This window comes from Seriola lalandi, unplaced genomic scaffold (genome assembly GCF_002814215.2).
Source record: "Seriola lalandi dorsalis isolate HSWRI2012SDOR001 ecotype SW California unplaced genomic scaffold, Sedor1 jcf7180002054861, whole genome shotgun sequence".
Lineage (NCBI taxonomy): Eukaryota > Metazoa > Chordata > Actinopteri > Carangiformes > Carangidae > Seriola > Seriola lalandi.
This window is the reverse complement of record NW_019525414.1, coordinates 539,450-552,704: the sequence shown is the minus strand read 5'-3', so window position 1 is coordinate 552,704 and position 13,255 is coordinate 539,450. Positions and strand designations below refer to the sequence as shown.

Below are 13,255 nucleotides of genomic sequence, written 5' to 3'. Positions count from 1 at the left end.
AGAGTTGCATAAGACTGAAACCAACACCAAATTGCTAATAGCTTAATAAAGAGACCAGATCAGATATAAATAACTCTGTTGGTCAAATCCTACTGTATAATTGCTTCTGTACCTGGCGTAGACATCTTGTGGAGGTACCAGCTGCTGGGACAGGGGCAGCTGGTAGAGGTACAGAACCAGCAAGTGTCCCCCGCTGAAGATGGCCATCATCACACACAGGGAGCTGAAGAGGAGCAGGCTGATGGAGCGGCTGAACACCCACCACCATACTAACCCAAGAAACACCCCAAAATACACACTTGAGGTGAGGGAGGGCAGTGTGATACCTGTACACACACACACACACACACACACACACACACACACACACACACAGATAACACAGTGTAACAAGGCAAGAGGGAAAAAAAAGGTGAAATAGGGAACATGTCTGGACATTGTAAAACTATGATACACCTGCGTGCCAGCTGCTGTAGTGTACCTGCCAGTGCCAGCAGTAAGGTCACCACCACTTTCCCTGCTGTGTTCATGATTACTGACAGGAGCAGTCTCAGTCCGGCTGCAAACACTATCAGCTTCTGGATGAACTGGGGTGGATCCGTCTGAACCGGCGCTGTAGTCTCATCTGAGCTATCAAAAGACGAGTCCTCTGTGTCACTTCCTCCCTCAGACTCTGTTTCAGAGGTCTCCATATCCTGCCACACCCATGAAATGATCAGATTGATATCACTGCAGGTTAACAAAGCATGATCTTACAGCAGATGATGAGTGTGCCTGCAGTTACCTCAGGGTCAGATGGGAGTATCCCATTTTCATGGAGACTAACTTGGGGAGCCGGGCGTAGTCGGTTTTTGCAAAGCCTCAGAATGAAAAGGGAAGAAAAGACGAGGCCGATGTCTGGGACAAGGAGACGCACAATGTTTCCTGGATCTACTGCGCTGAATCTGGACAAATGCAAGCATTACCAAAGGCTTGATCTCATCTGATCTCCATTCATACAACACAGGTGTAAAAATCTATCTTCTGAGACTTGTTAAGAATTGGTAATTCATTGCAATAAACAATTATTTGCCTTTATTTTTGTCAGCATTCTATCAGTCATGCTGTGTTACATGAAACACTTACAACAAAATAGATTAAATGTTATTTGTGACTGATTTCAATCTCAAGTTCCAACCTCCAATAAATTGATTTTCATACTGTGAAATTGACACAACTGAATTGCAGTTTGGTCCTATCAGAACATCGTTGTCCATAATGTAAAGTAGATGTGATTCAAAGTTTTTGGATATAAAAATAAGATTGAAATAAGTAAGTCAAATGTGCACCCATACCTTACAATGCCCACATGGTAGAGCACATCTTCCCAGTGGCCGCTAACTGTTAAAAAACACATGGTTGGTTATTAAGCCGAGGAGAAGAAATTTTTTTTAGTTCCTGAAAGTTTGACATCGCAGCTCACGATGTTTGAATTTCTCTGTCTTTTTTTTTTTTTTTACAGTCAAACACTATTTCTAATTTTCCTTGAAGTCTGCTCACAGGACGGGTGACATTTTTCCTCTCTTATTCTGAGAATTGTCATAAGTTTGCTTTTACCGTGTGGAGGGATGTAGGCGAAGGGGATCTGCATGAAGCACTGCAGGTTCAGAAAGATCACACTAGTGCAGATGATGAGCCGCAGAAACTGCCCCGTTTTACCTGAAGAGAGCAGCAAACAGTGACAGAATTACAAATACATTTCAGAGTCATTTCACTGATAAATTCAGAACTAACTGATGTTAAAGGAACATCAAGTGACATTGAATGTTGGAGTCTTAACTGCCACCAAATTAACTAATAAAAATAATCTCTAGCTAATTTTGTCTCTGAATTGGAGCAGCCCACACTTTTAACTATTTTAAGCATTTTTTTATGTTGTGTTCATGTAAACCATGTGTATGTGGTATCCCATTCTACTCTACTCTTCTCCTGACTAAATTACTGAAATGAAATTATAACCTTTGATAAACCAAACATGCTACTCTGTTGTGTTCTGTTACTGTGTTCATCTGGTTATACAGAAACAGCACCAACATAAAATTTTGGAATCTAATCTGAGTACGCACATGCACACACACATACACACACATATACACACAGTAATGGACCAATCTGCAACTTCTCTTTAAAACATTTTTCAGGAGAATATTGTTACCTCGACACCAGGCAATGTGAGAATATTTTCAATAAGTCAGCTAAAGTGAGACATTTACTTTCTAGTTTTTTGTCTGGAGTATTTAAACTGAAGTTTCTTACAAAGAAGCCAAATATTCATTTAACAGGATCATGGAGCAAAGAGTGCCATCGAAGGTCCTTAAACGTGGTATCACACACACCACTTTTTTTCAATGAATGTTTTCAGAATGTTGAAGCCGGTGCTGAAGTGTCTTAAGTTGCAGTTCTTCTTGGGGACACCGCAGTTCTCAGATGAAACTTGGTGTTTGTATGAAAACAGATGGAGAAAACCCCTTAAGGCCTCTCTAATAATACAAAGTCTGTAGATTGAATCTGACATCTTAAAGATCTCAAAAGCCAATTTCACAACTTTTACTTTGTGTCTTGGTAGTGATTTTGAAAGCTATTTTCCGATGAAGTAGATCACAAGACTTTAAAGAAGATGTTTAGGGTCATGGTTGGTGTTGGGTGGTGTTAGATTGTATCACATGTAGTTTTAGTGTTTATTGCCTCAACCCTATTATATTGCCCCTGAGGTGATGGATAGAAACCAAGATCCAATTGCACCAGCTGTTCGAAAATTTCAATTTTAGTGTAGTTATCACGTTAAGCGTTTGCTAGATTAAAACAGGTTGTACCACATAAACTAGTTCTTACATAGAGATGACTTGTTACTAAGTGATCATACCCAATAAGTAGCAGATGTAATTGTTACATAGCTGACTGAACCAGCTGACAGAAATAACTTGCTAATATCTCACTTGTTCATACTTGAGAGATATGGTTGACATATCTAACCTGACATTTGATCAATATGCTGTTTAACAATGATGTACTTCCCAGACTCAAAAATGGCTGAATACTGTCAGTTAATTTGTGTAATAAGATATTTTCCACTTATTCTAAACTGCATGAGTACCACTAACTGGGAAACTCATGTACTGCAGCCCTCCATGTATGTATATACAGTATGTATAAGTAAAACAAAGTAATACTAACATTTATAAAGGATTTGCACTTAGGTTTGAGATATTGTTTGGCTTCTACATCTGTTGTTATAGCATGACTTCCTGTTACACAGTTCAGAGTTCCCCACACACTTTATTGTGCGGCCGCACAATATATATATTAATGGCCACCAAAGTATATTTTCCAACTAATTTTGAAATTTTGAAGCTATCAATGAAGCTATCATAGGTCAACGATGGACGTTTTCACTGTGATGTGTTACAGCATAATTTGTAGAATAGAATATTTTGGATCTGATATGACATTGTATTTTATTTCTCAATGATCTTATAAAATTGTGTCTAACAGAATATTAGAGTCACCTATTTAGTTTGTAATAAGAGTATAATGTGATGTAATAGTATAATAATATCTAAGCATGATTTATTTTGGATCTAATATGTGCAGTTTCTGATTGCATCATAATTTAGGTGTAGCCTCTAAGAAGGCTATAACTATGTTTGTTTGCTGTCTAATGAAGAACACATTTTTTATAGTTCTGTATAATTTTATATAAAGTATGGCTTGTTACATCTTATTAGTGTTTCATTTTGACATTTTATTTGTATGTCTTTTAATCCTTCAGAACGATGCCATCTGCAATCAATTAACTAATTGTCCACTCACTCCCCTGCACCTCTTCATTCTGCTAACGAGCAAAGACAAACAAAAAGAGGGAAAGAGGGAGAGTCATGGTGTTATGTTAGAAGCGATACATATCAGCAATACTCATTTTCCTAGCAACTGGTTTAGTTTAAACTGCCCTTCAAACTAAAAATGTTCAAATGAACATCACAGACGGCACGTATCCAGACAAATTATTAACCAAACAGTGTGTATTTGAGTAGAGACAAAAAAATAATTAAAAACCACAAGTTCTCTGTGCCATACATTAATTAAGCGTCATTTAAGATGAGAATTGGATGCTGAAGCAATGCAAATGCAATGAATTTGAATGTTTTCAAATAAATGCACTGGTTCATAATCTCGACACTTGCAATAAAAAGAACAGCGATACAAAAGCATGAATAGCTGATGTGGCTCGACCTTAGCTGAGCCAGCAAATGTGCTATTGATGACCAGGGTTTTTTACTAAAAGCTTTGTTTCACTTAAACCTCTCTGCTTCCCAATAAGACAGTTACATAATCACATACATAGACACTCACAAGTATAGGTGGACACTCAAAACCCATGAAACAAAGGCACATACACAGGATGTACACACTTGACCACTTAGCCCATATCAGGGAGATGAAGATAACTGGAATCTGTGAAGATTTCTAAGCAAACAATTTTAGATGGAGGGATGGAAAAGGAAAAGAAGAAAAATGCCGTCAAAATGCTGACAACACATCTTTTAATTCCTCACTGTAGTTACCAGGCTATGTATAATTGATTTGACCCTTCCAACCACATCCCCTTTACAAAGTACTTAGGGGGGGGGGCACAGATACTTCATCAGAATGCTGTGATCAGTAGAGAGAAGACACACACACACACACACATGCATACACACGCACGTGCACACACATGCACACACACGCGCACACACACACTTTTTGCAAGAACATATGTGTATAGTGTATAGTGTGTATAGTCAAACTTAGTTATAATTATGTTTTTATGGACACAGATCAGTGATGCAGAACACACAAAACTGCACAAAATATACATTACTTTGATTTTAACATAGAATATCACTAGAAATGTTTGCTTCACGATAGTAAAGGTTTTGCTCTTCTCTATACTACCTTAATAATGAGGGAAATTACCATTTTTCTCTGTCTTTTTTTTTGATAATTATTTGTTACATAGTTGAATCATCTCATTTGAATGCGACCATCTTAAATTCCAGACACAAATGACTGAAGCCAGGCAAAGAACATAAATGAATTTCAAACCCGACAAGTGTCTGTCAACAGTTTTCCAGTCTGCACAATCATACACTTTGGAATTTGGGTCAAACCAAAAATGCATGAAACCATAAATATGATGTCATTATTCCTCTCTCACCTTTCATGGTGACCAGGCTGGGGTTCGGCAGCAGAGGTAGTCCGAGCAGAAACAGGAAATACACCACTGATAGACCATTGTAGCGGAACGAAGAGGCTGAGGTGCAGAGGAAAGAATACACATACTTCATCTGTTTTATAGAAAAGGTTTTAATTCACTCAGCTTTTCCCTCAGAAATCATTTACCACCTTTTATTTTTGCAGTCTTTTTTATATCACATAAAAGTCACCGAATAAAAAATCAACCAAATAACAAATTTCTCTAAAATTCAGCCTATTCTCTGTGGCAAATTTTAAAAACTTAAAGATGTTGACTAGAATTTAAAATAAAAATGTTATACATTATACAAACATTGTTGCGTGTTAGACCGAACAATGACTGAAGAATGTTTGTATAATGTAAATGTATTAGTTATTTATTATTATCTGTAATTATTATTACCAATCAGCTACTAGAGACATGAATTTCCCCTATAGGGGATAAATAAAGTGTCTATCTATCTATCTATCTATCTATCTATCTATCTATCTATCTATCTATCTATCTATCTATCTACAGCTCAAACTGTTAATATGGTGAATAAAATATGGGAAAGGAAAGGGATATATTTATCCATCCATTACAACAATATCACATTAACAGCAACCTGTAACATGTCTGAAGTTCTGAAAACATTTATCCCACCAGCAAATTATGACCATCTTCTTCAATAAATGTGCACTTAGTGAGGAAATTCACTTTGTGCGATCATATATAGATTAAGTATCAAATTGAGTATTTTGTAGCAAATAGTGACAGCCATGGATACAAACACAAATCTCACGTAGTGTCTATGCCAACAATAAAACAGCACATTTCACTATTCAGGCACAATAAAAAAATTCATTTGGTGTCTTTGGTCAGCATAGCATCTCAGTCAGAATACAATGATTCTTGCAAAATGCTGCAACATGCAACAGCTATACTCAAGACCCATAAGATATGAATGCACCTCAGATAAAGCCAAATTAATCTATGAAACTGAATTGGTGTTGTGACAGCTGTCTGCAACAGTATAAGCACACATGTACTAACTTTACTAAATAACTCCATTTCATCGATACACCACCTTTAATTTCACTTTCTTCCACCAAGAAGAGGAATTATAATACGGTGCGGATACCATACAGGAATAAATGCCACAGCAGAAAGCAATTTGTGGGGGAAAAAATTAAAGACTAATTGGTTGATAGAAGAAATAGTAAGAGTGAGATGTATAAAAGTTCTACAGCACAGCCTTAAGAAATCAGCTTCTGCCATTCAAAACAAAAACAAAAAATTTTTCTCAAGTGTGTGAGATGGAATAGAGACACACCAACGTCTGCAATCAGACAAAGAGAAAGTACACAAACATATTGTCTTTGTGTTTTTTCTCTTATTGTTTTTTCATGTTCCTGAGAATTTTAACAGTTTGTAAAACACAAAAAGTGTAAAGCATATTATTCAGTATTTTTGCATGTACAGCGTTGCCACTAGACACCTACAGATTCGTCTTACTCTGATCTCAACTATAATAAGATCTGAAACAGTTGTATATTTATACTTTACATAATATGAGCTCTTTCCTGAAGGATGCACCAGAAGTGTCTTTCCTGTCAACAAAAAAATGTTTATGAATAAAACAATGAGATATCAAACTCACCAGCCAGCAGGAGCAGTGGTAGTAATAAGTTATAGATCATCCCAACCACAAGATCCCCTGCCATGTCTCCTCCTCTGTGTCAGAGACACCCACACAGCTCCTTCAGACACTGTCACCCCTCAGATGTCCACACATATAGGGAAATATCTTAGCAATGTAAAGGGAAACTCCAACCTGCTCACACATGTCTCTGAAGAATGCAGCCTCGGTCAAAGCATCCTCCAACAGAGCACAGAAAATACAGGAGAAGTAGCTTGAGTCCAACACACAAATTATAACAAGACAGATATAATGTGTCCAGTGACAACCAGCACTGTGTAGAAAACTAGAGGAAAGAGAGCAAAGAGTCTTGATTTAAAAACTGTGTGAGGAAGATGACTCCCTCTGCTCTTTGCTTGCATCTCTGTCACACCCTCCTTTCCCTCCCTCACCTCTCTCTCTGTCTCTCCTTGACATAATGGGTTGTAACCCAGTATCTCTGTTACTATGCTCATATTGAGGCTAATCTCACACAGGAGAATATCAGATATCATTACATGTCTGAAAAACATGCTTCCGCTAATACATAAATCCAGACAAACAGCAACAACTGAGAGAAACAATGACACAATATTACACACAATATTATGGCAGCGTTGACTATGATTGTGCTAAAAAGTATTTTTTCAAAGTAGTGTTTGATTCTGCATGTGCTTGCAGGCATTTTTTTTATCATGTTGAGACTGCAGTCTGAATCCTTTATATCTGAAACCACAACAGTCACACAGGACTTTGTTTGTTTCCTTTCAGCCGCGTCAGGCTGGTTCATCACATTTACGCTGAGGGGTGAAGGGAAGTGTATCTAATATTCATGGCTGTGAGGCCATTAAGAGCTGGTGTGACTACAGAGGAATGATCAATGCAAGGACTGAGACTAGCAAAAACATTAACTTTATTCCAAACATTGGAAAAACATAGTATGCTGTTTTTGTGTCAAATGACATTTTTGGCAACAAGAACCAACAACATAAATCAGCTAAACTAGCAGCTGTGACTGTGTCTATATAAAACCGATAGGAGTGAGTTGGGGAAATCAGTTTATTGCTGTTTTAGTACCAGTGACAGAAATTTGAACAAGAGTGTGTTAAGTTAAACAGCCGCTTCAAGCAGTATTATGTATTGGATGCTGTAAAATCTGTTATGAAGCAGTTACCACACAAAATGCATTCTCCTTAACGACAATCTAAATGACTAAAGTTGGGGTTAGAAAACATAAAAATTCATCATGTTTTTTAATTCAGACTCATGCAGAGACCTCAGTTACCCTACAAGGTTGCTGCATGAAGTACAGAAGTATGCAGAAGTAACACTTGTGACTAGTGCTGCAATGATTAATTGTTTAATGGATTAGTAAGATTAGAAAAATAATTGACAGCTATTTGATAATCAATTAATCATTTTAAGTGATTTTTTTTTGCAAAGACATCTTAAAGTTAATGCTCGTTATTCATGGTGATTTGTTGCTTTTTTTAAGTCTTACTTGGAGTGTTTGCTGTACAAAAACAGCCATTTGTGTCATCGCTTTATAGGCTTTAGGAAATGATGATGGGCCTTTTTAACAAGTTTCACCAAATTACAAATTGATTAATTGAGAATATAATCTGCATATTATTTGATAATGTAAGTTTCCTTGGTTGGAGCCCTCATTGCTGTTGTTGTATTGAACAACAAACTGTTTTTGAGTGGTGTCGAACAGAAGCAACTTTACACAACTTAACAAGGGAAACTAGGAAAAATGAACTTCAGTTGTTTCAGTCTGCAAAACGTAAAAAATCTATTTAATCACCATGACACTAAATTCCTCTGCCTGTAGATTATTAGATGCTCCTCTGTGGACATATAAACCCCTTGAGTCAATGAGAGGGAAACAACACATACTCAATTACTCCTCAGCAGTAGATCAACATTGATTATGATGAGAATGAGTGCTGAGTAGGCAGCTAACATCTCATGACAGTGCAGTTAAAAAGCTGCGAGTGGACGTGCTGTAAAAGCGTCTTGTGTGGTGATGTGTGAGAAAAGTGTGTGTGTATCCCCTCCCTGCACTCAGAGGTTGCCATGATGACAATGCTGTCCGTCTGTCTGTCTGCAAACCTTTCTTTATCTCTGAAAAATGTAGCACCTGGAAAACTCTTGTCAAAAGTAATCCACCAATTAGAATGAGCTCCAAAAGTAGTCTGCCAATTAGAATATATGTAATGTGGAATCAGATAGATTTCAAACTGAAATTAACAGCCAAATGTTTCCCGAATGGAACTGTGTCTATCTGCCTCTCTGTCTGTCTGTCTACATTTCTACCTTTTTATGTGTCCATTTGTGTGTGTGTGTGCGTGCGTGCGTGCGTGCGTGCGCTCGCTCCATGGCTCCCTAACTGTTTTATTGCACCGTTGAAACAACAGGACAGGACAGCGCAAGTTGTTGCAATGTGCCATGGCATACGCACATACACAGTAGTGTTGTAGCTAAACGTCTGGCGCCGTCAGGTAATCATTAAACACTGAAGCAGAAAGGATTAAGGTTGGTTGAGCTGTGGTGGATGAATGACAAGTAGGACATAACTTTCTCCCATAAGACCTGAGACCAGACTTGTGTGTATCAAAAACTGCAATTAAATTAGAAGACTTATCTTTTTTTTATTATATACAGTTTTCAGTCGTAGTTCGGTTACTTTCAGCAACAAAATTAGAGATCTGTGTTTGGGTTAACATATACCCTCTCACAACAGTTACCACGTGTTAGAAAGTCTTTGTGCCAGAATTTCTCCTATGTGAATTATTGAAGTGGTCCAGAGGCCTGTACTATAAAGCAAGATATGAGGTTATCATCATATCATCAGTTTTCAGTCCTATGACGGTGGCTCACTGGTGACCAGGGTAAATCACCATGGTAACTGATGCTGAACTCCTAACCTGCTCCTGTGCAGATTAACTTCAGTGGATCTGATCAAAACCAGTCAACAGCCAAACTACTGACCAATCAGATACCTGGAAAAACTGAGTCATCATTCAAACAGGATCCTAGATATAGTAGATATTTCCTATAAATCAGTGGAATTATTTTCCTGTTTGAGTCTTCCATGTGTGCACGTTTTAAGGAAGAGTTTATCACTAAATAACTACATAATAACTATTGTAGCTTCATTTGACCTGAACACAGATTCTTTAAGCGACAGGATTCCTGACAGTGATGAAGCTCTAACTCTCTTCTTCAGCTCAGAACAACATGAGGAGAAATAAAAACTAAACCAACAATGATCCACACACTGTTCAATATTTCCATGATTATAAATGAACATTTCAGTCAGACTTACTCATCAGACATCAACTATTCCTTCTTTCTCTCCTTTTTTCTCTCATTCTCTCCAGCTAACTTTAACTGTTTTATCTGCATCACATGCTCATAACAGTTTGTTCATCATCAGACAAAAGAGCAAAAATACTCAGTAAAAAACGTATGATATAATATAATAAGTTATAATAAAATATAATATATAAAATCCATAAACTTATTTACAATATATCCTCAGTCTGACTATTAAATTATATTTAGAAATATAAATAATTAGAAATTATTTCTAGTGTTTCTTTTTTCATTACAGTCGTGATCATATTGTTTACATTTCATCTTGTATATGTGGATGTCACTGTAATCGGTTTACCTGCAGGTATTAAGTACTTTATTCATGATTTTGATGATGTTGCTTATAATCAACAACTCCTCCTCTTTCACATGATGGCCCCAGGATTGGAGGTTATCAGGACAGTCAATGTTAGGTTCAGTAAACCCAGATAACTAAAAGTTATCCTGGATATGTTGAACTTGCTTCGTAGTACAGGCCTCTGGTGCTTGTCTCTGGCATGTTATAAACACCTGGGTGTAAATAGCCACATTGGCTATCCACCCTGGGTGCAAGCAGAATTGTTGGGTACGGACACCTGGGTGTAAAGAGTATCTACCAAAAAAAACTATTTAGGAAAACTATTTGAAAAGTTTGCACTTGTATCAGGCTCATGGGTAAAGCTTTGGTTTAGTTGGTTTAGTTTTAAGGTCAGCATTAGATTTGGGTGTAGGTTAGAGTTATTCTAAGCTGGTCATTAATCTGTGCTCAGATTTTGTGCAAGAGGAAGTGCAGATGTATATGCCCCAGAATGTAATCTCTTTTGTTTGAGGGACAATGGCTCACTGGCAAGCGAACACATTATTGGAAAATTCATACAAATTTTTAGTGCCCACGTTCTGATGAGTACTGAGCCAATATTGATCTGTTGCCGGGAACAGTCTCACATCAGTTCCTCTAACATTTACATATTATACGGTCATTTGCCAAGTTCCATCACTGTTACATTTCTCCCCATCACCTACTACAACACAAAATGCTGTGTCCAAATTGGTAATACTACACACTAACAGTATTCAAATTGTACAGCATGTGCAGCATTAGTGTGCATATTTAGTCCCATCACCTACTACAACACAAAATGCTGTGTCCAAATTGGTAATACTACACACTAACAGTATTCAAATTGTACAGCATGTGCAGCATTAGTGTGCATATTTAGTATGTGAAAAATATATGTGTTTACACAGTAAGTTCAAAGGCAGATTTTGTCTTAAGCATTCATGATAAAGTGTGTGTCTGGCTAAATAGGAAGCAACACAGGTCTACAGTAGGGCACTACAATTTGTATAGTATGTTGAATCTACTAACAATACAGACCATAGAAAGTGTCTGTAAATACACTGACATAGCTAATGTTTTCAAAACAAGCATAGACATGGAGTGAAGGAATGTTAGCGGGAAGACAATTAACAGATTTACAGTTTCAAAGTTTTAAAGTTGGCCCCAGGTTTAATATAAGACTTAGGTTTTTCAGATGAAAGGTTAAAATTTCTATTTTGTGTCTTCCTATTTTGTGTCTCTGTTAATAATGGCTTCATACAAATCATATACAGACAAATTTATGGATTACATAACGTGCAAAAGCAAGCTGGGGAAAAGAGGTGGGCAGAAATGCATTTCACGTCAGTCTAACATTCCTCTGAGTTGGCCTCATGCTGTGTACAGCACAAGGTCAGCACAACACTTATTAATAAAACCCACCACAAAGCCTGGAGGGCAGTTGGGGGAATTCAAATACAGAGCTTGGCACAGATTGTAGTCCGCTCACAGATGCATTTCGCTTTTAATGTTACCGAGACAAACCATGCTACTATGCTCCAGGATGGTATGTCCTGTTTGCTTGTGTTCTTATGTAGCTGGCTGGAGTTTGAAGATTCAGGAAGATTTTTACTTTATTTGCCTCAACAAACAGAAAATGTTTATATCTTGTTATGTGCCTGCAATGCAGAGGTGGGCAGAAATGCATTTCACGTCAGTCTAACATTCCTCTGAGTTGGCCTCATGCTGTGTACAGCACAAGGTCAGCACAACACTTATTAATAAAACCCACCACAAAGCCTGGAGGGCAGTTGGGGGAATTCAAATACAGAGCTTGGCACAGATTGTAGTCCGCTCACAGATGCATTTCGCTTTTAATGTTACCGAGACAAACCATGCTACTATGCTCCAGGATGGTATGTCCTGTTTGCTTGTGTTCTTATGTAGCTGGCTGGAGTTTGAAGATTCAGGAAGATTTTTACTTTATTTGCCTCAACAAACAGAAAATGTTTATATCTTGTTATGTGCCTGCAATGCAATAGCATTGAAGGCATATATTATTATTTTGCATACTTATTAGTGCCACGGGTGCTCAGCTCCAATTATTATTCTTCCGCCAAATTTTGGCGCGTAACTCATCCCACAGCTTTGAGAAAACCCCGGTAATATATACATCAAAACGTGCGTCTTGAACCCTGAAAGAGGTGCTATGACTTTTGGTGTTAAAATTCCAATTTTTCCCAAAGTTATTTCCAAAATACTGGGAATAAATAATGCATTAGGAATGCATTGGAATTTTTTTTAAAAACCCACAAAATTTCACCTTTTTTCCGAGTCACCCAGCTCTCTCATACCTGCACGTAGAAATGTGATTCAAACTATATAACGGAGGAAAACTTCTGCTCTCTCCAAAACACAACTGTTTTCACATAACATGTAAACTTTTCAAACTATGAGCACTCAAAGGAGGAGTGGAAATCACTTTTTCTTCAAAGTTAGAGTGACAGCGTCAGTTGGCTAGAGTGTGTGAAGAAGTAAAAAATAACCTTTAGCAATAGCATAACCTTTTGACAGCGAGAGAGGGCTAGTAGCTTCTCCTCTCCTCTGTCTTAGCGGAGACCGTCACAACTTCATTCACTCT

The 13,255-nt window shown here is 37.5% G+C and overlaps 1 protein-coding gene across 1 annotated transcript in view; it reads right to left on the bottom strand.

The window, feature by feature from the left end:
• Positions 1 to 6,999, bottom strand: part of LOC111670807 (piezo-type mechanosensitive ion channel component 2) — a 48,167-nt gene extending 41,168 nt beyond the window's left edge. Inside the window, exons 1-7 of the mRNA XM_087179667.1 lie at positions 6,918 to 6,999; positions 5,237 to 5,332; positions 1,597 to 1,698; positions 1,335 to 1,380; positions 785 to 944; positions 482 to 695; positions 113 to 326 (exon numbers count right to left, since the gene is read on the bottom strand). Of these exons, the coding sequence (XP_087035793.1) occupies positions 113 to 326; positions 482 to 695; positions 785 to 944; positions 1,335 to 1,380; positions 1,597 to 1,698; positions 5,237 to 5,332; positions 6,918 to 6,981 (896 nt within the window). The 5' untranslated portion in view covers positions 6,982 to 6,999. The remainder of the gene's footprint in view (positions 1 to 112; positions 327 to 481; positions 696 to 784; positions 945 to 1,334; positions 1,381 to 1,596; positions 1,699 to 5,236; positions 5,333 to 6,917) is intronic.
• Between the last annotated feature and the right edge of the window lie 6,256 nt (positions 7,000 to 13,255).